This window comes from Oncorhynchus mykiss, chromosome 20 (assembly GCF_057628025.1).
Source record: "Oncorhynchus mykiss isolate SJ-2025 chromosome 20, ASM5762802v1, whole genome shotgun sequence".
Taxonomy (NCBI): Eukaryota; Metazoa; Chordata; class Actinopteri; order Salmoniformes; family Salmonidae; genus Oncorhynchus; species Oncorhynchus mykiss.
Genome location: NC_143041.1, coordinates 14,431,572 through 14,457,798, shown reverse-complemented (window position 1 = coordinate 14,457,798; position 26,227 = coordinate 14,431,572). Strand labels below are relative to the sequence as shown.

At 41.5% G+C, this 26,227-nt stretch overlaps 1 protein-coding gene and 1 pseudogene across 4 annotated transcripts in view; one reads left to right on the top strand and one right to left on the bottom strand.

The window, feature by feature from the left end:
• The window catches only part of LOC110498737 (carbonic anhydrase-related protein 10), a 318,800-nt gene extending 298,008 nt beyond the window's left edge, over positions 1–20,792 (top strand). For 2 of the 4 annotated variants that reach the window (XM_036955730.2, XM_036955728.2), the window contains 6 exons: positions 2,089–2,184; positions 11,938–12,010; positions 13,542–13,696; positions 18,190–18,364; positions 18,734–18,806; positions 19,877–20,792. In XM_036955730.2, coding sequence (XP_036811625.1) covers positions 2,089–2,184; positions 11,938–12,010; positions 13,542–13,696; positions 18,190–18,364; positions 18,734–18,768 — 534 coding nt within the window. In that variant the 3' untranslated portion in view covers positions 18,769–18,806; positions 19,877–20,792. The remainder of the gene's footprint in view (positions 1–2,088; positions 2,185–11,937; positions 12,011–13,541; positions 13,697–18,189; positions 18,365–18,733; positions 18,807–19,876) is intronic. The other 2 variants (XM_036955731.2, XM_036955729.2) reach the window with 1 other exon arrangement.
• Positions 20,793–21,620: 828 nt separating this feature from the next.
• On the bottom strand, positions 21,621–22,810 carry LOC149974401 (snaclec mamushigin subunit beta-like; annotated as a pseudogene).
• Positions 22,811–26,227: the final 3,417 nt, after the last annotated feature.

The following is a 26,227-nucleotide window of genomic DNA, read 5'->3' as shown; positions in this document are numbered from 1 at the left end:
GCTCTGTGGTAGTGATCAGAGGCTGATTGCCCTGTACTGTGCTGTGCCACACTGAGCTTGTCTGTGTGTTAGCTTTATGAGACTACAACGAGGGAGGACAATCAGTTCCATCCCAGCGCCTTTCACTCTCTCTGTTAGCACTGTCCACCTCTCTTCCGCTATCGACTTGCTGTCTTCATATTTCCCCAAACCCGGGCCTAGTCCAGCCATCACGCCATAAAGAGCCTTCCAGAGCCCCACTCCAGAGCAACACTGTCTGGGCACGCAACCCTGACATCTCTTTCTCCATCGTTTTCTCTTGTCACTCTTTTGACATACATACACTCTTCTTTCTTCCTCTCTCTCTCTCTTGGTCTCTATCTCTTGTTCTCTTTCTTTCTCTCCATCCACTCTCTCTTTCTCTCTCCTCTCGGCCCTGAGAGAGTCTCTCTGGCTCTCATGATAACAGGCAGAACACCTGGGGTTAGAGTGGGAAACTAATGGCTGATGGCAGGAACTTCACCATTTGCTATTTCTTTGTGGTCATGCATGCCTGTTTGTGTGTGTAAGGTCATGGTTATTATTTTACTCTTTTACCCCATCCTTTGTCTGTTTCTCTCCCCTTTCACTCTTTTGTCATTACTACTTTCCCAGCCCTTCAGTCTGTCTGTGTGTTGCTCTTGGCAGTGTCTGTGATGTAACTCCTCTACAGCTCACCCAGGCCTTCACCTCTCGCAAACTAAACTTTCTACCAATCTCCTGCTGGGGGAGTTGTGGAGCCTGGCTGCCTTCTCTCTCTCTCTCTCTCTCTCTCTCTCTCTTTCTCTCTCTCTTTCTCTCTCTCTCTCTCTCTCTCTCTCTCTCTCTCTCATCAAATCAGCATGGCTCCTAATCACTTCCCATCACCTTGATTATTTTTATAGTTGAACTGTCGCTCTGCTGCTCCCCATTAGAGTTCTGCTTAATTACTATCCTCCGACAATTTGTTTATTTATATTGCTGCCTGCCACCATGCCAGGGAAGGGGGAAAGGGGAGGGAGAGGGGGAAAGATCTGGAAAAATGTCAACTTCTTAGTTATTTGTAATCAGATCAGGCTTGATTCCTTTGTAGTTGACATAATATAAATATTAAATTCAAATTAAGATAATATGATGTCCTCATATCCCAATCTGTATTCAAACATGTATCGGACTACCCCATAAGTAGCATACTCTTTATGGAAGTAAGACGGAAGGGGGCTGAAACATATGAGAAATGATTATATTAGAAAAGGGTATTGTTGTCATTATTGTTTAGCTTATCATTCAAACTGAATTCTTCTCGAGTCATAGACATATATGTGATGAAAGAAACAACCACTAAACTTTAATAGGCTATAAATGCCACACGACTGGAGACTCAGACAACAACCAAACACGGACTCAAGGTCCAACAACAATACCTCTAACTCAAGAAAGACTGAGGAGAGGTCAGGGAAAATGTATGGTGTAGAATCAACTTCTGAATACACTTTGTTTATCCGCAAGCACACAGCATTTTTCCCACTTAGTGCGAGATTCAAGAGAAGTAGAAAATATGTGAAATAACAAGTAGTGAGTGAGAACTTTCTCAGCAGTTCCTTTGGGTGTCAGAGACATTTGGTGAAAGACAGTGTGGGCTTCTCTTTGAATAGTTGTTATTGTATAGGTCAGTCGAGCTAGCTGTGCATAGACACAGCCCACATAAACACATCATTAAGAACTTGCAGAACCATAAAGGTGTGGGTAGAACTTTACTGACACCCTCCTCGACACGACTTCAAGAGGCTGACAAAAGCAGCAGATACGAACAGTGGAAGCCGACCAACCCTGGTCTCTGAAGAGTTTGTAGGTGTGAAGTGCGTTTTGTTTAAGACATAACTCATTCGTCTTTGCTCAGCACAACTTTATGGTGTGGAAAAAGCTACGTTAGTGCTGGGCTTGAACAGAAGCCTCGACACTGGAGCGCCTCAAGACCAGACCTGATGACCATTAATACAGTCTATATGTGTGAGGCCACTTGAGAGAGATGTTTTCCTGACATTTTCCTGACATTTTCCTGACATCCTGACTTGTTTTTTCCATCTCCAGGTTCAACTTATACACTACAACCACGAGCTGTATACAAACTACACAGAGGCAGCCAAGAGCCCCAACGGACTGGTCATAGTGTCTATATTTATGAAGGTGAGTATGACATCACAACTTTGACCTCACGATGGGCCTCAATGTATCAATTGTGAGAATCTTGAATTTGTATGTAAAGTCTTCTTCATATGAACGTGTGAAAAGACAAATAGAGACTATCATGCAGCAAAGATAATTATTTTCAAAGAAACAGTGTGATTTAACCGAGGACATCCATTCGAGTTGTGAATAGGCTCCTGTGGATTTACCTGCGGGCTAATTAACTTGGCAGAGTGTCACGTTGCATCAGTTCCAGATTCACAGTGTAATTATCCCTCAGTTATGGGCAAAAGATAGATCTAGTTACAAATACAAAATACCAAACAGACCAAACAGACCAATGTATCAAAATCAAATACAAGATCCTTTTGCAAAGTATTGTATCTAGATAAATGCAGCTATTTTAGGTATACATTTGCAAGTAGACTGTAACAAAACATTTTTTGCTATGACTTGCTATGACTGGCAGCTTAGCAGATAGAGTAGGGAACTATAGAACATTCTGGGTCGTGAGGGAATGAGGTCCAATCCTGTTGAAGGCACACTATTTTGACAATTGTTTTATGTGAAACCACACTTTCTGCAGCACTGTTGTTCAAACAATGTGTTTTATTTAGTATAGTATAAGCTTCTGTCTTAAGCATCCTGAATAATGTAATAGATTCCATTTTTGAAGAATAGTTCACTTGAAAGCAAAAAAGGGAAGAATGATGTAAGATGGAAACCTGGTAGTCCAACTGATTATAGGCTACTAAAGCCAACAACTTATCGCTGCCCCATGGTAGTTTTGATAAAAATAGGGGGGGAACTTCTATCTGATAACCACATGCTGCTATTTATTGCTGACCAGCACACGTCACTAATGTGCATTGTGAACCGATAATGAAGCTTTGAATAATGAACCGTTTTCTGCACTATTTGGTGAAAGCGTCAGTTTCCCAACACTAGTGTTTATTAGTTAAGTTGAACCAGTTGTCCCAGCTCTGGAACGGCTGGAGATCCGCGAGGAGAGAATTGAGAACTACTAACTTAATCAACCGTTCTCAGTTAACGTGATTTTTTTTCACGAAACACAGTCACTGGCCACAGAGATATACATCATGCATAACACAACAGATTAGATCAACTGGAATGGCAATCTCACTCACAGTTGCACAAAAAGATCTGTGACCAAACCACGTGCCAAAATATTTGAGTGAGCCACATGTGTAGTGGTAGAAGTTATGATTTGAGCAGTCACCAAATGTAATTACATTTTTCATGTACACACTCACACACACTCCCACCACTATAACAGACAGAGGGGTACGTAATCCGGAAATCAATCAACACTTCACCCTCTCATCCACTCCAGTTCTTCTCAGTCTGGCCCTCCCTGGTAATGACGCCAAACTCCAGCCATCTTGAAGTAGCTTGTCTAACTAAGGCTCTCGGACGAGTCCTGTCTCATTGTTATAGCCGCTGAAGAGATGGGAAGTGAGGGTGTCCTTCAGTATCGCAAGGAATCAATTTCTGGTTTCCAGGGGACCATTCACACCTGTGCACACACCGTGTTACCCTTTCAGGGACTCAGACTGCCAGTAAGGGTTTCCTTCGGTCGTCAGTGTCCTGAGCCGCCATTAGAAATGACAATTGGGGACTGTAATTGTGTGGGATCACCTGTGGAAACAGACTCCCAATGGAGGAGGACATAGTGAAGCTGTGGAGATAGACACTAAATGGAGTTTGAGTCACCTTCAGCATGGGCCATATCTACCTGGCAAAGTTTTGTCAACTGTAATTGACTATCTAGGTTGTGACGGTGTTGAATTGACGTAAAGCCATATTGTTTTACTTTTACTTCACACATTAGAGAGTACTCTCTAGTCACATCCTGCAGAATACCCCATAGGTGCGTTCTCCAATAAATATGTTCGGAGAGAAAGAAAGACTCCATGCAAATATGTTCAGAGAGAGAGAGAGAGGGGCTGCATGCCTCCAGAGCAGGTCAAAAAAAGGAAGTAATTTGCAATGTTGCGACGAGGGACATTCATTTATTTTTCATCACTTTGCCACCAAGACATCTTGACAATTGGAATTGTGAGGAGGAGTGCATATGGAGGACGGGCTAGGATGCTGGGGCTGGGGACAAAGAAGGCTCATCTTTAACTGAGAAGTGTGTTCCAAGCTGACTGTGGACACCTGAGTGTTTAGACTGCAGTTAGGGCCCTACAGGACAGCTAAAAGCAATGCAGGCCCAGCTAGCACATAAAGTTCTGAGAACTATATTTTACTTAGAGCCTGGTGAGAGAGAGAACATGTGTTCAGAGAACATTAAGAAACAGTGTTCATTTGTTGGAATTTCAGTACTTCAGCATAACGTTTTATGCAGGTTTCTTTATGGTTCTATGTAAAGTCATGTTCTCAGAACATTACGCAAACACAAGAAGACATAAGTAACTAGGGCTGTAACCGTACACGTCATCATACCAAACCGTTCGGTACGGGGACTTCGGTTCGAACTGTGAACCAGAATGAATACATCATAAAAAAATAAACACTAAGCAGCCTACGCTGCATTGTATGCCATTGCCTCATGAGTAGATTTGAGCCGAAAAAACACTGGACTATTCCATTATTAAAACTACTACAGCCTATGCACATGTTGCAATCAAAATTTGAATCTTAAATTACCCTTTTGACCCTTTTGTGAGGATCAGCAGGGAACAGTAGATGGCAAGGGGTGGGATCGATAAACCAGATTTGGAGGATCCTCTATTATCGTTTAAATGTCCAGTTTGGGAACATTTTGGAATCACAGTCGATTACAACGACGATGGACAGAGACTTGTGGATAAAAAGTTTATAGTATGTTCTCCACTGCTCAATGAAAATAGCATATGCTGAGTGGCGCATGTAGCTTGTTGTTGATGTCGGCCAATCACAAGTCATCAAAGCACCACTACAGTTATAAAGCCTCTGTGTGTGGCAAAGCAAGTTAGGAAATTATCTCATCAATGGAAGATGGATGTAACCACGCCAGCCCAGGACCTCTACATCCTGCTTCTTCATCTGCAGGATCGTCTGAGATGGGGTGGAGGGGTGCTGAGGAGTATTTCTGTCTGTAATAAAAATAAAAAATAATTCTGATTGGCTGGGCCTGGCTGCCAAGTGGGTGGGCCTATGCCCTCCCAGGCCCACCCATGGCTGCACCCCTGCCCAGTCGTGAAATCCATAGATTAGAGCCTAATGAATTTATTTAAATGGACTGATTTCCTTATATGAACTGTAAATCAATAAAATCTTTCAACTTGTTGCATTCGTATTTTTGTTCAGTATAGGTAACATCTTGCTATCATGGAAAGGCTAATACCTGTCTTTGTGGAAAGATCACCCTGATTAACTCTTTAGTCGTATCCCAGTTTCTCTTTGCTTATGGCCCTTCCTACACCTAACGATTTTATTTTTATATTAAAAGTGCAAAAAATATAAAATTTTATTTTGAACTCCAGGTCAGACAAAATTAAACGGGCCTATTTATATAATAAATAAGAATTCGGAAGGCAGAACTGATAAGATATTAAATCAATCGACTCACTAAAGGCTTCAGTCATTCAAAGCTATACTTAAATCTGAACTGGTTCTCTAGCAGAATAGTAAGAATGGCTTACCCGTGTTCAAGAATGGCCCTTTTCCCAGATTACAACCTCTCACTTTCGGTTATTTGAAAGTGTAATGATTTCCAAAATAGTGCTTTTTTTAAAACAAGCCATGGAAAGTTAGTTGCAATTGCAGTTTAATCCACCAGAAAAGACAGAACAAATATTACAACTAATATAAAAATAGACTTATTTTTTTGTAATCTTTGTAAATTATATGATAAATAGGACTAGTGGAGTTGTCACAATGAGGCTAACAAAAATAAATAGAAATGTCTGCTCCATCCAAAATTACAACCAACTAATTGCAGCATTACCGCAAAAATGGAAGAGGCAAGTGGAAGGGGGGAAAAGTAAGGAAGTTATCTGTCGGCTCTGCATTAAAGACCAAAATTGGTTGAAGAAAATTGTGAAAAAAATCAAGTATACCAGTTTCATTTAAGGACCAAAAAATTGACAGCTGTGCCATACAGATTGCAAAATAGTTGAGAAGAGATTTTCAATGTTCCAGTTCCATGGCACATGGTTTATGTGCCATGGTTTACTGATACAAAAAAACAACGCCGGATTCAAAACATTGAGTTTTTTAATTTAAACTATTATACAATATTCTTGCAACCAATATGTTATATACAGTGAACAAGTATTTGATAACCTGCAAAATCGGCAGTGTTTCCTACTTACAAAGCATGTAGAGGTCTGTAATTTTTTATCATAGGTACACTTCAACTGTGAGAGACGGAACATAAAACAAAAATCCAGAAAATCACATTGTATGATTTTTAAGTAATTAATTTGCATTTTATTGCATGACATAAGTATTTGATACATCAGAAAAGCAGAACTTAATATTTGGTACAGAAACCTTTGTTTGCAATTACAGAGATCATAGGTTTCCTGTAGTTCTTGACCAGGTTTGCACACACTGCAGCAGGGATTTTGGCCCACTCTTCCATACAGACCTTCTCCAGATCCTTCAGGTTTCAGGGCTGTCGGTGGGCAATACGGACTTTCAGCTCCCTCCAAAGATTTTCTATTGGGTTCAGGTCTGGAGACTGGCTAAGCCACTCCAAGACCTTGAGATGCTTCTTACGGAGCCACTCCTTAGTTGCCCTGGCTGTGTGTTTCAGGTCGATGTCATGCTGGAAGACCCAGCCACGACCCATCTTCAATGCTCTTACTGAGGGAAGGAGGTTGTTGGCCAAGATCTCGCGATACATGGCCCCATCCATCCTCCCCTCAATACGGTGCAGTCGTTCTGTCCCCTTTGCAGAAAAGCATCCCCAAAGAATGATGTTTCCACGTCCATGCTTCATGGTTGGGATGGTGTTCTTGGGGTTGTACTCATCCTTCTTCCTCCAAACACAGCGAGTGGAGTTTAGACCAAAAAGCTATATTTTTGTCTCATCAGACCACATGACCTTCTCCCATTCCTCCTCTGGATCATCCAGATGGTCATTGGCAAACTTCAGACGGGCCTGGACATGCGCTGGCTTGAGCAGGGGGACCTTGCGGTTGGAGTCTGTTTGATTGAGTGTGTGGATAGGTGTCTTTTATACAGGTAACGAGTTCAAACAGGTGCAGTTAATACAGGTAATGAGTGGAGAACAGGAGGGCTTCTTAAAGAAAAACGAATAGGTCTGTGAGAGCTGGAATTCTTACTGGTTGATAGGTGATCAAATACTTATGTCATGCAATATAATGCAAATTAATTACTTAAAACCTGTTAAGGATATGGCAGACATACGCCCCCTTTGGAGAGATTGGGTACCCCTAGTAAACTGGAAAAAAAATCTGTCAAAAATTGCTAATATATGCAAATAAAAATTATTATTGGATAGAAAACACTCTAAAGATTCTAAAACCGTTGGAATTATGTCTGTAAGTATAGCAGAACTCACAGGGCAGGCATTCTTCCAAACTAGTTTTTGTGGCCATGAAAGTTGGAGCAACTTTGACGTCATGGCCCCCACCCTTCCCAACCAGATATGATTCTGGGGACACTTTCTATCTCTTCCGCTAGATGTCCTCTTTCATTAGAGCTTCAAATCGTTCAAATCCCGCGAGAATTGACCCTATGGGAGTGAAATTAGTGCGTGCCACGAGAGAATAGGCTGTGCGTATGGGCGCGAATTGGTCCCAGCCATTCCTTTGTTTCCAGCACTCAAGAGAAGGGCAGACGATGGCCGATTGAATTGAAGTTTGTTTTGCATGTCTAAAACATCATAAAGCTTGCTTCTGCACTTAGTTTGACCTGTTTAGTCGACATATAATGTGTAATTTTGAAGTTTTGATGCGCAACTTATCCGGACCAGAGGACGTTTTGGGTGCATTTCAGCTGATGTTATTAGCAGTAGCTAATACAAAGACGCAAGACTTGAAACCAAACGATGTATTGGGTAAGTATGAAGCCTTCCAGAACATTCTGAACGAAGACCATCGAAGGTAAGGGAATATTTATGCTTAAATCTGTGTTTCTGTTGACTCCAACATTACGTGGAAATGTAGCTTGGAACTGAGCGCTGTCTCAGTATATGGAATAGTGTGTGATTTCTGTAACATTAAAAATAAATCTAACACAGCGGTTGCATAAAGAAGCAGTGTATCTTTCTAACTATATGTAGAACATGTATATTTAGTCAAAGTTTATGATGTCTATTTACGTTATCTTGCCGCGCTACATAGATTTCCTGCGGGCATTTTTGAGTAATTTCTGAAGGTGAACTCACTGTAAATGGACATTTATGGATATAAATGGCATATTATTGAAAAAAAAAAATATGTACTGTGTAATATGTCATATTACTGTCATCTGATGAAGATTTTCAAAAGGTTAGTGAGCGATTTATTTTTTAATCCTGCGTTTGTTGATTGCATGTTTTGGCTATTGAAATGAGCTGTGTCTGGTGGTGGTTTTACATATATATGTGCTATGTTTTCGCCGTAAAACATTTTAGAAATCTGACTTGCTGGCTAGATGAACAAGGTGTTTATCTTTCATTTGAGCTATTGGACTTGTTAATGTGTGGAGGTTAAATATTTTTAAGAATATTTTTGCGTTCCATGCGCCACCGTTTCAGCTGAACGTGGGAGGGTTGATCCCCAATTGGGAACCAGTATCGTAGACAGGTTAAAAATCATGCAATGTGATTTTCTGTTGAAGTGTACCTATGATAAAAAATACAGACCTCTACATGCTTTGTAAGTAGGAAAAACTGCAAAATAGGCAGTGTATCAAATACTTGTACTCCCCACTATATATGGGAAGTACAACCGTCCCAGCTCTACACATTGTGCTGTGAAGAGACAGAATCAGTAGATAATTTGTTTTTGGTACTGTCCATATGTAGCTTGTATTTGGTCTCAGGTTCAGGAATGGCTGGAATTGCAACAATGTTCAGGAATTGCAACATTTACCTGGAGTTAACTCTGCAAATAACCCTACTAGTCTGAAAAGTCATAGTCAATCGATCAATAATATAATATTACTCTTAGCAAAAATGCTTCTTTAAATTACAATCTGTTAGAAATTATGAGAATAGAACGTTTCAAAGCTTTTGTGAAACAGCACAGTTGAAAATAGAAAGCAAAACTGTATGTGTTCTGAGATAGATGAGAGGGGTTGAGTGGAGCTGAAGGATGGGACTAAAAACCAACAAAAGATAACTGTTGTAACTGTCCATAAAATGTATATAGTATGTATGAGCTGGAAGTAGAAGCCTAGGTGTTGTTGTATATTACTTTACTCCAATTAGGGGAGGAGAGGTAGGATTAGGAAAAAATTATAGAGGAAACATATATACAATATACAGTATACAGTACCAGTCAAAGGTTTGGGCATGTCTACTCATTCAAGGGTGTGCAAAGCTGTCATCAAGGCAAAGGGTGGCTACTCTGAAGAATCTCAAATATAAAATATATTTGGATTTGTTTAACACTTTTTTGGTTACTACATGATTCCATATGTGTCATTTCATGGTGTTGATGTCTTCACTATTATTCTACAATGTAGAAAACAAAGACCCTGGAATGAGTAGGTGTGTCCAAACTTTTGAATGGTACTGTATATATACAGTGCCTTGCGAAAGTATTCGGCCCCCTTGAACTTTGCGACCTTTTGCCACATTTCAGGCTTCAAACATAAAGATATAAAAATGTATTTTCTTGTGAAGAATCAACAACAAGTGGGACACAATCATGAAGTGGAACGACATTTATTGGATATTTCAAACTTTTTTAACAAATCAAAACCTGAAAAATTGGGCGTGCAAAATTATTCAGCCCCCTTTAGTTAATACTTTGTAGTGCCACCTTTTGCTGCGATTAAAGCTGTAAGTCGCTTGGGGTATGTCTCTATCAGTTTTGCACATCGAGAGACTGACATTTTTTCCCATTCCTCCTTGCAAAACAGCTCGAGCTCAGTGAGGTTGGATGGAGAGCATTTGTGAACAGCAGTTTTCAGTTCTTTCCACAGATTCTCGATTGGATTCAGGTCTGGACTTTGACTTGGCCATTCTAACACCTGGATATGTTTATTTTTGAACCATTCCATTGTAGATTTTGCTTTATGTTTTGGATCATTGTCTTGTTGGAAGACAAATCTCCGTCCCAGTCTCAGGTCTTTTGCAGACTCCATCAGGTTTTCTTCCAGAATGGTCCTGTATTTGGCTCCATCCATCTTCCCATCAATTTTAACCATCTTCCCTGTCCCTGCTGAAGAAAAGCAGGCCCAAACCATGATGCTGCCACCACCATGTTTGACAGTGGGGATGGTGTGTTCAGCTGTGTTGCTTTTACGCCAAACATAACGTTTTGCATTGTTGCCAAAAAGTTCAATTTTGGTTTCATCTGACCAGAGCACCTTCTTCCACATGTTTGGTGTGTCTCCCAGGTGGCTTGTGGAAAACTTTTTATGGATATCTTTAAGAAATGGCTTTCTTCTTGCCACTCTTCCATAAAGACCAGATTTGTACAATATACGACTGATTGTTGTCCTATGGAAAGAGTCTCCCACCTCAGCTGTAGATCTCTGCAGTTCATCCAGAGTGATCATGGGCCTCTTGGCTGCATCTCTGATCAGTCTTCTCCTTGTATGAGCTGAAAGTTTAGAGGGACGGCCAGGTCTTGGTAGATTTGCAGTGGTCTGATACTCCTTCCATTTCAATATTATCGCTTGCACAGTGCTCCTTGGGATGTTTAAAGCTTGGGAAATATTTTTGTATCCAAATCCGGCTTTAAACTTCTTCACAACAGTATCTCGGACCTGCCTGGTGTGTTCCTTGTTCTTCATGATGCTCTCTGCGCTTTTAACGGACCTCTGAGACTGTCACAGTACAGGTGCATTTATACGGAGACTTGATTACACACAGGTGGATTGTATTTATCATCATTAGTCATTTAGGTCAACATTGGATCATTCAGAGATCCTCACTGAACTTCTGGAAAGAGTTTGCTGCACTGAAAGTAAAGGGGCTGAATAATTTTGCACGCCCAATTTTTCAGTTTTTGATTTGTTAAAAAAGTTTGAAATATCCAATAAATGTCGTTTTACTTCATGATTGTGTCCCACTTGTTGTTGATTCTTAACAAAAAATACAGTTTTATATCTTTATGTTTGAAGCCTGAAATGTGGCAAAAGGTCGCAAAGTTCAAGGGGGCCGAATACTTTCGCAAGGCACTGTATATATTGTATATATATATATATATATTGTATATATATATATATATATATATATATATATATATATACACACCTACATACACACACATATATATGGGGGATTGGAACTGATGCAAACAATTACATTGATAGAAGCCACAATTTATTTGCAGTATTAAAGCTGATCCACTCCCTAAAAAAATTAAGCGAAGTAAAGGTGTTGACCCTCCACATCTATCAACACAACTTGAGCACTGGCCTAGCCACTCTTAAATATCACCTGGGCAAGCGCAGGTGAACCGCCTTCCGACTAACACATACTAACTAACAAGGTGACACCAATTGGTGCGCCCAACCTGCTAAAGTGATATACAGTACGTGCTAAAGTCAAACCTTAAAAAATAAATGGAAAAACCGAAACCTGTAACAGTGACTCTATCTTCTATTGTATTCCAGATTGCGGAGACTTCAAATGCGTTCCTGAATCGAATGTTGAACAGGGACACCATCACAAGAATAACATATAAAAGTAAGTAGAATTGCACATGTAGACTATAACGGAAAACACATTGGAACGTCAAAGAATAGCTACAGAATCTGCAGTAGACAGGTCCTTTCTCCAGAAGGCTACCAGCAGAGGCAACTAGGGCTGCTGGATAGCCATATTGGAAATGGCTGCTGAGATCATCTGGGGCAACGGTTGAGAAGAGAGGCCCATAATTGGATTAATGGGATTGAGAAGAGACTGAATAAACACAGTGACCCCCAGTGGATTGGAGGTCTCAGAAGCTGTCATAAACTCACACACACACACACACACACACACACACACACACACACACACATATATATATATATATATATATATATATATATATATATATATATATATATATATACATAGTTACACACCGCCCCCTCAACCTCAGGAGTCCTTCGGCATACCCTTCTCTAAGCCTGCAGCTCTGCTTGCCCAGGCCATGTAATTTTCAAATCCCTCTCCACGCACCCACACACATGCACACCCACACCCACACACACAGCATCCGAATGGAATTATTAATGCCGACACGGCTACCAGAGATGTGTGATAGCGGAGCGGGAGTAGCAGGACTGCAGGAGCAGGTTTAGTGAGGTGGTAATGGAATAGAACATGATTGATGTTCACAGATTAAGGATTGGCTTTTTTGTTTTTCTTTACCTTTCAGGGTGTCTATATCTTACCGGTAGGGGCTGGTGAGCATGCTGATGTTTGTTGTTCTAGTCTAGATAGATACGCTGTATGAATGTGAATAGCATCTAAAGTTCTAGTGCCAGTCTACATTAGCATAGAGGGAGCAGCTACTGTGACCTCGTCACAACAAACAAAGTGCAGTTGGCTCCCATTTATTATAAACTGAAACCACAACAGATGACAACATATTGAGAGTGTGTTAGCGGAGTGTGGAGAGATAGAGAGACCAAGGGAGAGATGGTGACAGAGATGGAAAGAGAGAGAGAATAATGGAGAGAGGGATAGACAGAAAGAGCGAGGAGGGGAGAGTGAGAGAGAGATGCAGTAATTCTAATTACATTCCTGACGAGGGAAGTACTTTGCATAAAAGGGGTTTGTGATGCAGTCTGCTATACCAACAGCCTGTCAAGCAGTTGGAGGGAAACCAGCTCGATGTGAAATGAGCAATCTGCAAAACGTGTACATGCAAATGACAAACACACTGGTTAGAGTGGATGTAATGTAATGTGTTTTGAGACTGGAAGACAAATATGTAATGTAAATTCAAAACAAAATTAGCTTGAGAGGACATGAAATGTGATTGATACAAGTCTACAATACAGTGTTCTACAATTCTGGACCTAGGGACCCACAGGAGGTGCAGGGTTTTGTTTCAGCCTAGCACAAATGCATCGAATTCAACTAATAAGTGCTTGGGTTGGACCTGAGCTAGGACACAAGCATTCTTACCCTGTAGCTCTCCAGGCCCAGGACTGAAGAAATCTGCTATAATGACATGTTAAGATGTTTTATTCAATTCTAACCTGTCTATCTTGCCCATCTCCAGATGATGCGTATCTACTGACGGGCCTGAACATCGAGGAGATTTACCCAGAAACCTCTAGTTTCATCACGTACGACGGGTCCATGACCATCCCGCCGTGCTTTGAGACGGCCACGTGGATCCTGATGAACAAGCCAGTGTACATCACACGGATGCAGGTCCGTCTCTAAAGTAGCTCCTTACTGCTTAGATACACTCTTAGAAAAAAAGTGTTCTTTGAGGAGGGAGAGGGTTCTACCAAGAACTGTTTTCATCCTAAGAACCATTTTTTAAATAAAGTGTGTTTACCTCAGTGTTTAAAATTTAACATCAGGAGTTTGAGTAATCTGCTAAATTTAAAAAGATATATGTGAGAATGTTTTAAACTGTACCTATGGGAATATTTCTACAAGAATCAGGTATTCCCATTTTACATATACAGTACTGACATAGTTGATATCTTTGCCATTTCTGTCTTTCAAATAAGTGTTTTCTGTGATTTTATTGAGCAGAGAATAGGAGAATAGCAGGCAGTCTGAGTGAACTAACTCTGTATGTGGTGTAATAACCAGAGATGAGTGTAATTGTGTAATTTTTACTCTTTCTAGAGAAAAACACTCAAATCCACACCCATAATTTTTCCAAGTATGCTTTATTGCAGGTTCATTTTCAGAATTGGTTGTTTCATTATCTGTATTTTTGCATGGACATTGATTGGTTGGTTAATCTTATGCCACACAAAGATAAATAACAGGTACATTTTTATAAACTAATCCAATCTGTTAGTAGTTGGACTTATTGCACCTGAGATGGTAGTTCCAGTTTATATGATTTAGGTAGTCTCTGTTAGGAATCTTCTCTATCCTAGCAGTCATTCTGAATGCAGGTTGCGGGTAATTAAAAGTTTAAATTGTTGCATATCCTAACTTCGGTTGGATTCCAATTTGAATTACACAACACTTTCAAATCAAGTTTTCTTGGTCACATACACGTGTTTAGCAGATGTTATTGCGGGTGTAGTGAAATGCTTGGGTTTCTAGCTCCGACAGTGCAGTAATATCTAACAAGTAATATCTAACAATTCCACAACATATACCCAATACACACAAATCTAAGAATGGTTGTTGTCCTTGATGATCTTTTTGGCCTTCCTGTGACATCAGGTGCTGTAGGTGGCCTGGGGGGTAGGTCGTTTTCCCCAGGTGATGCTTGGGCAGACTGCACCACCCTCCGGAGAGCCCTGTGGTTGTGGGCGGTGCAGTTACCATACCAGGCGGTGATACAGTCTGACAAGATGCTCTCAATTGTACATCTGTAAAAGTTTGTGAGAGTTTTAGGTGCCAAGCCAAATTTATTCAGCCTCCTGAGGTGACTTCAGCCAGCATAATGTGACTTGCAAGCCTGGTGTGGCCTGTAAACCAGGAGTTTCCAACCACTGTGTTAGGGTATAACTAGGCCTAGAAAGAAAGGCCTTATGATATATGTAATGTATTGTCATAAAAAATTTGCAAATGAATGAGAAGTTTTAATTAATGTCACATGCACAAACAAGTACAGTGAAATGCCTTTCTTGCAAGCTCCAAACCCAATGCAGAAATAAGCATAAGGTAGAACAAAAATAGACAAGAAATAAAAAATAACAAATAAGAACACAACAAAGTAAAAAGTTATATACAGGGTCAGTTTCAATACCATATTTACAATGTGGCGGGATATTGGAGTGATAGAGGTAGATATGTACAGTATAGGGGTAAGGTGATTAGGCATCAGGATGAATGATAAACATAGTATCATCAGCGTAAATTAAGATTGTATATGAGTTTGTGTCAGTATAAATGTGTGTGCATGTTATGTGTGTGTTGAAGTGTCAGTGTGTGTGAGTGTGTGGAGTCCTGTGATTATGCATTGAGACTATACAGAATAATGTGTAAATACAAGGGTCAACTCAGTCTGTGTCGGCATTTTGGTTGTTATTTAGCAATGTTATGGCTTGGGGATAGAAGCTGTTCAGCAGCCTGTTGGTGTCATTCTTGTTGCACCAGTACCCCTTGCCATGCGAAAGCAGAGAGAATAGTCTATGGCTTGGGTGGCTGGAGTCTTTAATGATTTTCCGGGCCTTCCTTTCACACCGCCTGATATAGAGGTCCTGGATGTCAGGGAGCTCGGCCCAGTGATGAAGGTCAGCGTGGCGGAGGTGATGTTGCCTACCCTCATTACCTGGGGTCGGCCAGTTAGGAAGTCCAGGATCCATTTGCAGAGGGAGGTGTTCAGTCACAGGGTCCAAAGCTTGGAGACAATGGTGTTGAACACTGAGCTGTAGTCAATGAACAGCATTCTCACTTATATTATCTATGTGGGTGAGGGCAGTCTGTAGTGCAATTAAGACTGCGTCATCTATGGATCTGTTGGGGCAGTATGCAAATTGCAGTAGGTCTAGGGTGTCTGGGATGATAGAGTTGCCATAACCATTCTGACTACAGATATGAGTGCTACAGGGCGGTAGTCATTGTGGCATGAAGCCTTAGAGTTCTTGCGAACAGGAATGATGGTAGTCATTTTAAATCATGGGGATTACAGACTGGGACAAGGACAGGCTGATCTCTGCATGCTCTGAGAACGTGCCCCAGAATACCGTCCAGTCCCGCCTTGCGAGAGCTGACTTGATTTAAAGACCTTACTCACATCAGCCTCGGGGAGAGAGATCACCCAGTACTCTGGTTCGGTGGGGGCCCTCACGCATGGTATGGTGCTGGTGGTGTTGTCGAAATGTGCATAAAATGTGTTGAATTTGTCTGGTAGAGAGGCATCGTTGGGCAGATCACGACTGGGTCTTCCTTAGTAATGGTGGACTGTCGCCCCTGTCACATGCGACTGGCATCGGAGCCTGCGTAATAAGATTCCCCTTTATTCTTATATTGTCTTTCTGCTCGTTTGATGACTCTGCAGAGGTCGTAGCAGGAATTACTGTACTTGTTCCTGTCCTCAGCCGTTGTCTGTGATGGCCCTGTGTGTGGTAGCCCTGCACTTTAGTTAGCTTTTCGATGTTAACGGCGGAGTCTTGGAACATACAGTTAAAGTTGGAAGTTAACATACACCTTAGCCACATGCATTTAAACTCAGTTTTTCACAATTTCTGACATTTAATCCTAGTAAAAATACCCTGTCTTAGGTCAGTTAAGATCACCACTTTATTTAAAGAATGTGAAATGTCAGAATAATAGTAGAGATAATTATTTATTTCAGCTTTTATTTCTTTCATCACATTCCCAGTGGGTCAGAAGTTTACATACACTCAAGTAGTATTTGGCAGCATTGCCTTTAAATTGTTTATCTTGGGTCAAACGTTTCGGGTAACCTTCCACAAGCTTCCCCCACAGTACGTTGGGTGAATTTTGGCCCATTCCTCCTGACAGAGCTGGTGTAATTGAGTCAGATTTGTAGGCCTCCTTGCTCAAACACACTTTTTCTATAGGATTGAGGTTAGGGCTTTGTGATGGCCACTCCAATACCATGACTTTTGCCATTTTGCCACAACTTTGGAAGTATACTTGGAAGACCCATTTGTGACCAAGCTTTAACCTCCTGACTAATGTCTTGAGATGTTGCTTCAATATATCCACATAATTTTCCTCCTCATGATGCCATGTATTTTGTGAAGTGCACCAATCTCTCCTGCAGCAAAGCACCCCCACAACATGATGCTGCCATCCCAGTGCTTCACGGTTGGGATGGTGTTCTTCGGCTTGCAAGCCTCCCTCTTTTTCCTCCAAACATAACGATGGTCATTATGACCAAACAGTTCTATTTTTGTTTCATCAAACCAGAGAACATTTCTCAAAAAATAATTATCTTTGTCCCCATGTGCAGTTGCAAACCGTAGTCTAGCTTTTTTATGGCGGTTTTGGAGCAGTGGCTTCTTCCTTGCTGAGCGGCCTTTCAGGTTATGTCGATATCGGACTCGTTTTACTGTGGATATAAATACTTTGTACCTGTTTCCTCTAGCATCTTCACAAGGTCCATTGCTGTTGTTCTGGGATCGATTTGCACTTTTCGCACCGAAGTACGTTCATCTCTAGGAGACAGAACGCGTCTCCTTCCTAAGCGGTATGACAGCAGCATGGTCCTATGGTGTTAATACTTGCGTACTATTGTTTGTACAGATGAACGGCATAATCTCTGATTCTGATGACCATTTCTCAACAGAGCGAGTCTCAGATTCTTCCTGTTTGAGCTACAGCTTTTAAACAGAAAGCAGGAGTACGGAGTTATGACCTGATTTTCCAATTGGGGGACGAGGGAGGGCCTTGTATGCTTGCTTGTGGGTAGAGTAACAGTGAGGTAGAGAACCCTCTGCAAAGGGTTCTACCTAGCACTAAAAAGGGTTCCACTATATGGTTCTACTTAGCCATTTTTTTAAGAGTGTACATAAGACTGTCGGACAGCAATTCTGTTCCTTCACATTTATTTTTCTCCCAATAAACTGAAATAAAGTCCCTTTTCTTAACTTCTGTTCCACTCTCTTCTCTTCTTTTTATTTCTCCTCTGCGCTGCTCTGCTCTGCATTGCTCTCCTCTCCTTTTGTTCCTTCCATTACTTACTCTTCCTTTCCATCTTCTTTACCCCTCTTTTTGTTCATGAATCCCCCTTCCCTCTCATCCTCTCTCCTCTCCAGATGCACTCCTTACGGCTGTTGAGTCAGAACCAGCCGTCTCAGATCTTCCTGAGTATGAGCGACAACGTTCGCCCGGTTCAACCGCTGAACAACCGCTGCATCCGGACTAACATCAACTTCAGCATGCAGGGCAAAGACTGTCCCAACAACAGGGCCCAGAAGCTCCAGTACCGAGGTAAACACTGCTCAAGTCCACCCGCCACCGCCATTTTGTTAGTAATGTATTTAGGTCCGACTAGCAGACACATACAAAATGTCGGTGAAGGAGTCATGGACATTTACCTTGGTCATTTTCCATATGTCTGCTTGTGGCCCTCAAAGGTATTAACTACCTGAAGCATAGTCTTAAGCCTTACATTTTTATAGATTTTAAAGAGTAAATGTACATTACTTATAGTGATATTATAGCAATATTTCCAACACAAGTGTTGGAACGGCCGAATGTGTGAGCCCTACTTCATAACTACAAAGCCAGCTCAGCATCTCAGTGTTATTCAGGGACTCTGCATGCAGTCTGTTTACCATCTCCTCTCCTCTGTTTCAGCCAATATATCTGGGCAACTGCTGCACAAAATGTGAATTTTACACCTGAAGCGTAAATACAGTGAGGGCAAGAGGTAACCCCCATTATTCATTGTATTATTTTTCCAGGATCTACTGTAATGTAGCCAGACTGTTCTTTTCTCTTATCCTCTTATCCTCGCTCTCAGATGAAATTCTTATTCTGTGCAGCAGTTGTTGAGAGATTGAAACACACACACACGCACACACACACACACACACACACACACACAAATGTGAGTACACATACACACTTTACCCACACACATTTACCCACACACACACCCCTACTGTACCCTTCCAACCCACCCCCAGAGAGTAAACAGAAGCAGTACAATAGCAGCAGGGCTGCCTCGTCTTTAATTACACTAGTTGTACTTGTTTAAATATGTAAATATCTCCAAGGTGAGGCAGAAGGGGAATAAAGTATAATTTAAATGGGAAATGGATCTAATTGGTTATTCATCTAAGGTTAAACCTTGAAGGCAGAGGAAACTCAGCCCCCTCACAGCTAGGTCAGTGGGCTAATTGAATGGGAAATGTGTATTGGGATGCTAGCAGAATGCTAACAGATACTGCAGAAATTCTGTTATTTAGCATACATTGCTAATTTTAACATAAGATAATAAGAATTTGGTGGGTGCTTATATTTGTTCTAATTCACACAAGTGAATTGGAAATGTGTTTTTTTGCATACCCCAACTCTCCCTGAGACTCTCTCACTGAGTGGAGTCTCAGCCAGAGTCAAATGGACACCACCGCACTGTATCTCTGTGGTGCTGGGAATAAAATAAATAAAAACACTACTTGACCATTTACTAATAGAAATGTCTCCCACACTTTTTACATATACACATGACATGTTCAGTGTTTCATGGTCAAGGTTACTTCATTTACTTTACATGCATAATTGTGTCTTCGCTAGAGTATACTATTTTATTGATAATAATCCTAACAATGCATTCTGGTCTAAATCCTAACAATGTATTGTCATGTTATGATGAATATTATAGAAGCTGCTGGGTAGCCAGGATAGAAAGGGTTCCATGCTAGATGTGTATTTTGTGTAAAGTGCATATACTGTAAAGTTGTGTTATTCTCACCCTGTCCCTCTCCTCTCTTCCAGTGAATGAGTGGCTGCTAAAGTAGTCTCCCTTGGATGAGCACAGAAACAAGAGTCAAAGACAGACCGAAAGAGAGAGAGAGAGGAACGAGAGAAGGAAGAAAACAACTGGAGTCCGACCAAGGCTGCATCCCATCTAAGATTATTTCATGGCATTGTAAAAAGAGAAAAAAGAAACTGAACATAACCAAGTAAAATACTTTGCGTTGCTTTGCAAAGAGACTACTACTTTTCATACGTACATCGACAACTATTTGTCCAACACATGCTAACACACCCACCCAGTACAAATATATCTATTACGAAACCCGTTTTGATACTGATACTTTTTTGGGAGATAAAAAAAAAAATAGTTGAAAACATACAAAAACACGGAAGCATTTCTTTCGTAAAGCCTCTTCACATGAACTGAGTGGGACTTTTAGCCTTTGTACATAGACACCTTGCTACCAGGGGGGGATCTTAAGGACTTATTAAGACACTGCCCCTAGTGGTGCAGACAGAGAAGGTATGCAAGGCTCATAGCTGCATCGTCATCACCGTCACCTACAAGGCATGCCGACTGCAACAACCCAAGAGAGCGAGACCTTACATTCTTGCCTTGTAACAGTAGGTCATTACAAAAGGAAAAACGGGAATGGAGCTTCTGTCTAAGGGATGAACCGATGCGTGTCTCGGCCTTTGTTGTACATAGTATAATTATCAGTACTGCTGAAAAAGAAAAATACAAAAACATTTAAAAATATATTAAGAGGATTAAAAAAAAAGAGATGACAAAACTTGAGTATTTTAAACGCTTGGCACACTGAATTCTGGAAGCAGTTCTGAGCTGAAGCCTTTTCTTTCAGTTTTATTGTTTACAATGGTCATACACTGTGTTTGAGTAATGTTATCAGCCCAATAAATGTGTCTGGAAAGTTCACTTTGGAAAATATGCTTCACTTTACACTGTTGTTTCTATGTGCTTATTACATTGTTGCTAATGTACCGGGCTTTGTGCCAAGTTATTCAATGGTGTTAACGTGGATAAGCTGTGCACATTGGTGAGCGAGCAGACCGGTCTCAACTACAGCAAGAAGCTATACGTCCTCCCCCCTCCTTGTTGATGCTGTGCGTGCTGTGAGTATCATATTTCTGTCTGATGTCTTACACAAGGTACCAGACACCTAACAATCAAGCTAGTACATAGGAAATTATACAGTGATATGTAAAACAGATTGGCCATGCCTTAGAAAGGTTAATGCTGAAAGGTTTTATTCAAAGAGATGGGCATGGAAGCATTGAGGGATAATCAGGATGCCACAATTCCACCAATTCTTTCAATATTCCACAAAATAGGCAAACCATTAACAATGTTCCCTCAGAGTATTGAGACTAATTTTACCTGTACATGCAACACTATCCTATCTGTGTTCTTAGATAAACAGTCGGTTGTGAGTTAGTAAGGGGATTGAACTGTGGATAAACCTTTAGTGGGTGCCTCAATGGTTAGTAGCTTAAGTCTAGTTACATAAAGAAAACAAGATTGAAAATGCAATTGTAGAATCAACCTGACTAACTTTCTGTTACAATTGAAAATGGCAACCAATGATAATGTAATTACCATTATATCACTTTTTAATCCTCAAACAACTCAACGGAGTTTGCGTGCGATAACGTAAAATAAAATCAGAGTATGTTGGCAAAATGCCTTTGCGCTCTCACTCTGTGTGGATGGTGTTGGACTCCTCTGTCATCTTTGACTGCTTCACCTGTAGCGAATCTCACGGAGACTAAGGTACAGCCACTCACACTTGTCATCGAAGCCCTCAGCTCCTGTAGAGGACAATGACCTTGTTAGTCTCAGAGGAAGACAACAGAATAATAACTACAGCACTTCACTGAATGAGACAGATAGGAAAATGACAGATACCAATATGCTACTTTGAAGTTTGACAGTGTTTATACACTCACTGCTTATTATGTATTTGTTCACAGCCTTCTAAGGTTTGAATCCCAGCTTAAGTGTCACCGTGCAAGAACAAGTTTGTAATACTGACCTGCCTGAGAGTTCAGTGCCACAGTGTCTTCTCCCCCACTGCTGAGCTTTGACACATTTGGACTAGAACCATTCCACAGATGATCCATCAGTCCACACAAACATCCCTTCCTGTCAAGAAGAACAGTTCAAAGTGATCAACTTCTTGTTGGAGGGCAGTAGTAACATATCTAATGTCCAAATCAAAGAGATATGAAATAAGACCAATCTGAGAAAGTGCTATTTGAGTGTGAAGGATGTTCTACCTGTGCCATATTATTCAGTCCTACCCAGGCATAAGCAGAGAGGTTCTGGGTCTGCTTTACCATGGAAAGAAGAAGCTGGTATTCTTTCATTCTGTAGACAGCAGCTAGGGTACCGCCATCTCACTTGCAGTAATTCTAAATAAAGAAACATCCATGTTTACATTGATTTTGTACAAGCTTTGACTATGTAGAAATTTGATCATTCTAAATGGAAGACCAATTTTGTTATTTTCAATTCACTTTCAAAACGTCACTGAAAATGGAAGTAATTTGATAATTTGATGCTCTGCAAGTGAGACACTTACCAATGCTTGCTGCCATCCCATTTGTTTCTGCACCAATCGGTAGCAATGGGGTATCTTGCTATCAGGTCCAGTACACACACTTGGACAGATATCTGGAGAGAATTTTATTTTATTTTAATCCCTAGCTCAACACATAACTAACAGATTAGAACAGTCAGTTGAAAATACCGTCTGACAACTCAAAATAAACTGGATTCAAACGGGATTGACCATTAGGGTATCACAATGATGATCATGGGGGATTTTGGTGGACCCCAGTTCCTAGAAGGGTGAGAAGGACACAGGCAAGAACAGACACAGTCATGACTCCCATGATGATGGATAGAAGATGGTGGTGGTCCTTTGGACTTCTAGTTCTTCCTTTAAACACAATGACACCAAAAAGTGTATTACTCAGAAAAATGCTAACCTTATACCAATGGTCAATAATGGTGGTAATAGTGTGATGGTTTGGGGATGCTTTGCCGCCTCAGGATCTGTGCAACTTGCCTTAATAGAAGGAACCATGAATTCAGAATTCGGATCTGTATCAGAGAATTCTACAGGAGAATGTCAGGCAATCCGTCTGTGAGCTGAAGTGCAGCTGTGTCAAACAGCAAGACAAAGATCCAAAACACAATCAAGTCTACATGAAAATGGCTAAAAAGCAACACATTTAAAGTTTTGGAATGGCCTGGAGACCACACGCTGCATATGTAGTCTCAATCGGAAATTACCTTTGAATGGCGCATTGTCCAAATTCCCAAATCAGATTGAATCCTTGCCAAAATGTAAACTTTTCCTGGCATAGCTCTGTTGATGTCTCACTTTCTTTCTTTTTTTTTACAAAATGTATACGTTCTTATAAAGTCATAAAGACCCTCACAAAAGTCAGAAGTAAGAAACTGAAGTGTCTTCAACCAGAAAGTTTAGAATGTCTTGTCACTCAAAATGTAAGACCTTACAAACAGACATTGGGGGAAGTACCACTAGGGATATCATCTGCAAGTCATACCATTGGAGAAAGTAATGATTGTGATCTGTAATGTCATTTGTATTTGTATTCATTAAGGATCCCCATTAGTTCCTGCCAAGGCAGCAGCTACTCTTCCTGGGGTCCAGCAAGATTAAGGCAGTTATATACAATTTAAAATATTACATTTCATAACACTTTTCACAACACATTACGTGTGTTCCCTCAGGCCACTACTCTACTACCACATATCTACGAAGCAAAATGAATGTGTATGCGTGTGTGTGTGTGTGACTGTGTGTGTGTGTAGAGTGCGGGTCTTATCATGTGTATGTGTAAGTGAGTGCCTGTGTGTGTCTCTCTTCACAGTCCCCGCTGTTCCATAAGGTGGATTTTCATCCTGTTTTTTAAATCTGGTTCTACTGCTTGCATCAGTTACCTTATGTGGAATAGAGCACCATGTAACCATTGCTCTATGTAGAACTGTTTGCCTCCCATAGTCTGTTCTTAACTTGGAGATGATGAAGAGACCTTTGGTGGCATGTCTTGTGGTGTATGGTAACATGGTAACATGACCGAATACAAACAGTGCAGCTATTCCCTCCGCAAGGCTATCAAACAATCTAAGCGTCAGTACAGAGACAAAGTAGAATCTCAATTCAACGGCTCTGACACAAGAGGCATGTGGCAGGGTATACAGTCAATCACGGACTACAAGAAGAAATCCAGCCCAATCACGGACCAGGATGTCCTGCTCCCAGGCAGACTAAATAATTTTTTGCCCGCTTTGAGGACAATACAGTGCCACTGACACGGCCTGCAACGAAAACATGTGGACTCTCCTTCACTGCAGCCGAGGTGAGTAAGACATTTAAACGTGTTAACCCTCGCAAGGCTGCAGGCCCAGACGGCATCCCCAGCCGCGCCCTCAGAGCATGCGCAGACCAGCTGGCCGGTGTGTTTACGGACATATTCAATCAATCCCTATACCAGTCTGCTGTTCCCACATGCTTCAAGAGGGCCACCATTGTTCCTGTTCCCAAGAAAGCTAAGGTAACTGAGCTAAACGACTACCGCCCCGTAGCACTCACTTCCGTCATCATGAAGTGCTTTGAGAGACTAGTCAAGGACCATATCACCTCCACCCTAACCGACACCCTAGACCTACTCCAATTTGCTTACCGCCCAAATAGGTCCACAGACGATGCAATCTCAACCACACTTCACACTGCCCTAACCCATCTGGACAAGAGGAATACCTATGTGAGAATGCTGTTCATCGACTACAGCCTGGCATTCAACACCATAGTACCCTCCAAGCTCGTCATCACGCTCGAGACCCTGGGTCTCGACCCCGCCCTGTGCAACTGGGTACTGGACTTCCTGACGGGCCGCCCCCAGGTGGTGAGGATAGGCAACAACATCTCCACCCCGCTGATCCTCAACACTGGGGCCCCACAAGGGTGCGTTCTGAGCCCTCTCCTGTACTCCCTGTTCACCCACGACTGCGTGGCCACGCACGCCTCCAACTCAATCATCAAGTTTGCGGACGACACAACAGTGGTAGGCTTGATTACCAACAACGACGAGACGGCCTACAGGGAGGAGGTGAGGGCCCTCGGAGTGTGGTGTCAGGAAAATAACCTCACACTCAACGTCAACAAAACTAAGGAGATGATTGTGGACTTCAGGAAACAGCAGAGGGAACACCCCCCTATCCATATCGATGGAACAGTAGTGGAGAGGGTAGCAAGTTTTAAGTTCCTCGGCATACACATCACAGACAAACTGAATTGGTCCACTCACACAGACAGCATCGTGAAGAAGGCGCAGCAGCGCCTCTTCAACCTCAGGAGGCTGAAGAATTTCGGTTTGTCACCAAAAGCCCTCACAAACTTCTACAGATGCACAATCGAGAGCATCCTGGCGGGCTGTATCACCGCCTGGTACAGCAACTGCTCCGCCCACAACCGTAAGGCTCTCCAGAGGGTAGTGAGGTCTGCACAACGCATCACCGGGGGCAAACTACCTGCCCTCTAGGACACCTACACCACCCGATGTTACAGGAAGGCCATAAAGATCATCAAGGACATCAACCACCCGAGCCACTGCCTGTTCACCCCGCTATCATCCAGAAGGCGAGGTCAGTACAGGTGCATCAAAGCTGGGACCGAGAGACTGAAAAACAGCTTCTATCTCAAGGCCATCAGACTGTTAAACAGCCACCACTAACATTGAGTGGTTGCTGCCAACACACTGACACTGACACTGACTCAACTCCAGCCACTTTAATAATGAGAATTGATGGGAAATTATGTAAATATATCACTAGCCACTTTAAACAATGCTACCTTATATAATGTTACTTACCCTACATTATTCATCTCATATGCATACGTATATACTGTACTCTATATCATCGACTGCATCCTCATGTAATACATGTATCACTAGCCACTTTAACTATGCCACTTTGTTTACATACTCACCTCGTGTATATACTGTACTCGATACCTTCTACTGCATCCTGCCTATGCTGCTCTGTACCATCACTCATTCATATATCCTTATGTACATATTCTTTATCCCCTTACACTGTGTATAAGACAGTAGTTTTGGAATTGTTAGTTAGATTACTTGTTGGTTATTACTGCATTGTCGTAACTAGAAGCACAAGCATTTCGCTACACTCGCATTAACATCTGCTAACCATGTGTATGTGACAAATCAAATTTGATTTGATTTGATTTGATTTGTATGCCTGGATGTCCGAGTTGTGTGCTAGTTGCTAAAACAGACACCTCGGTGCAGTCA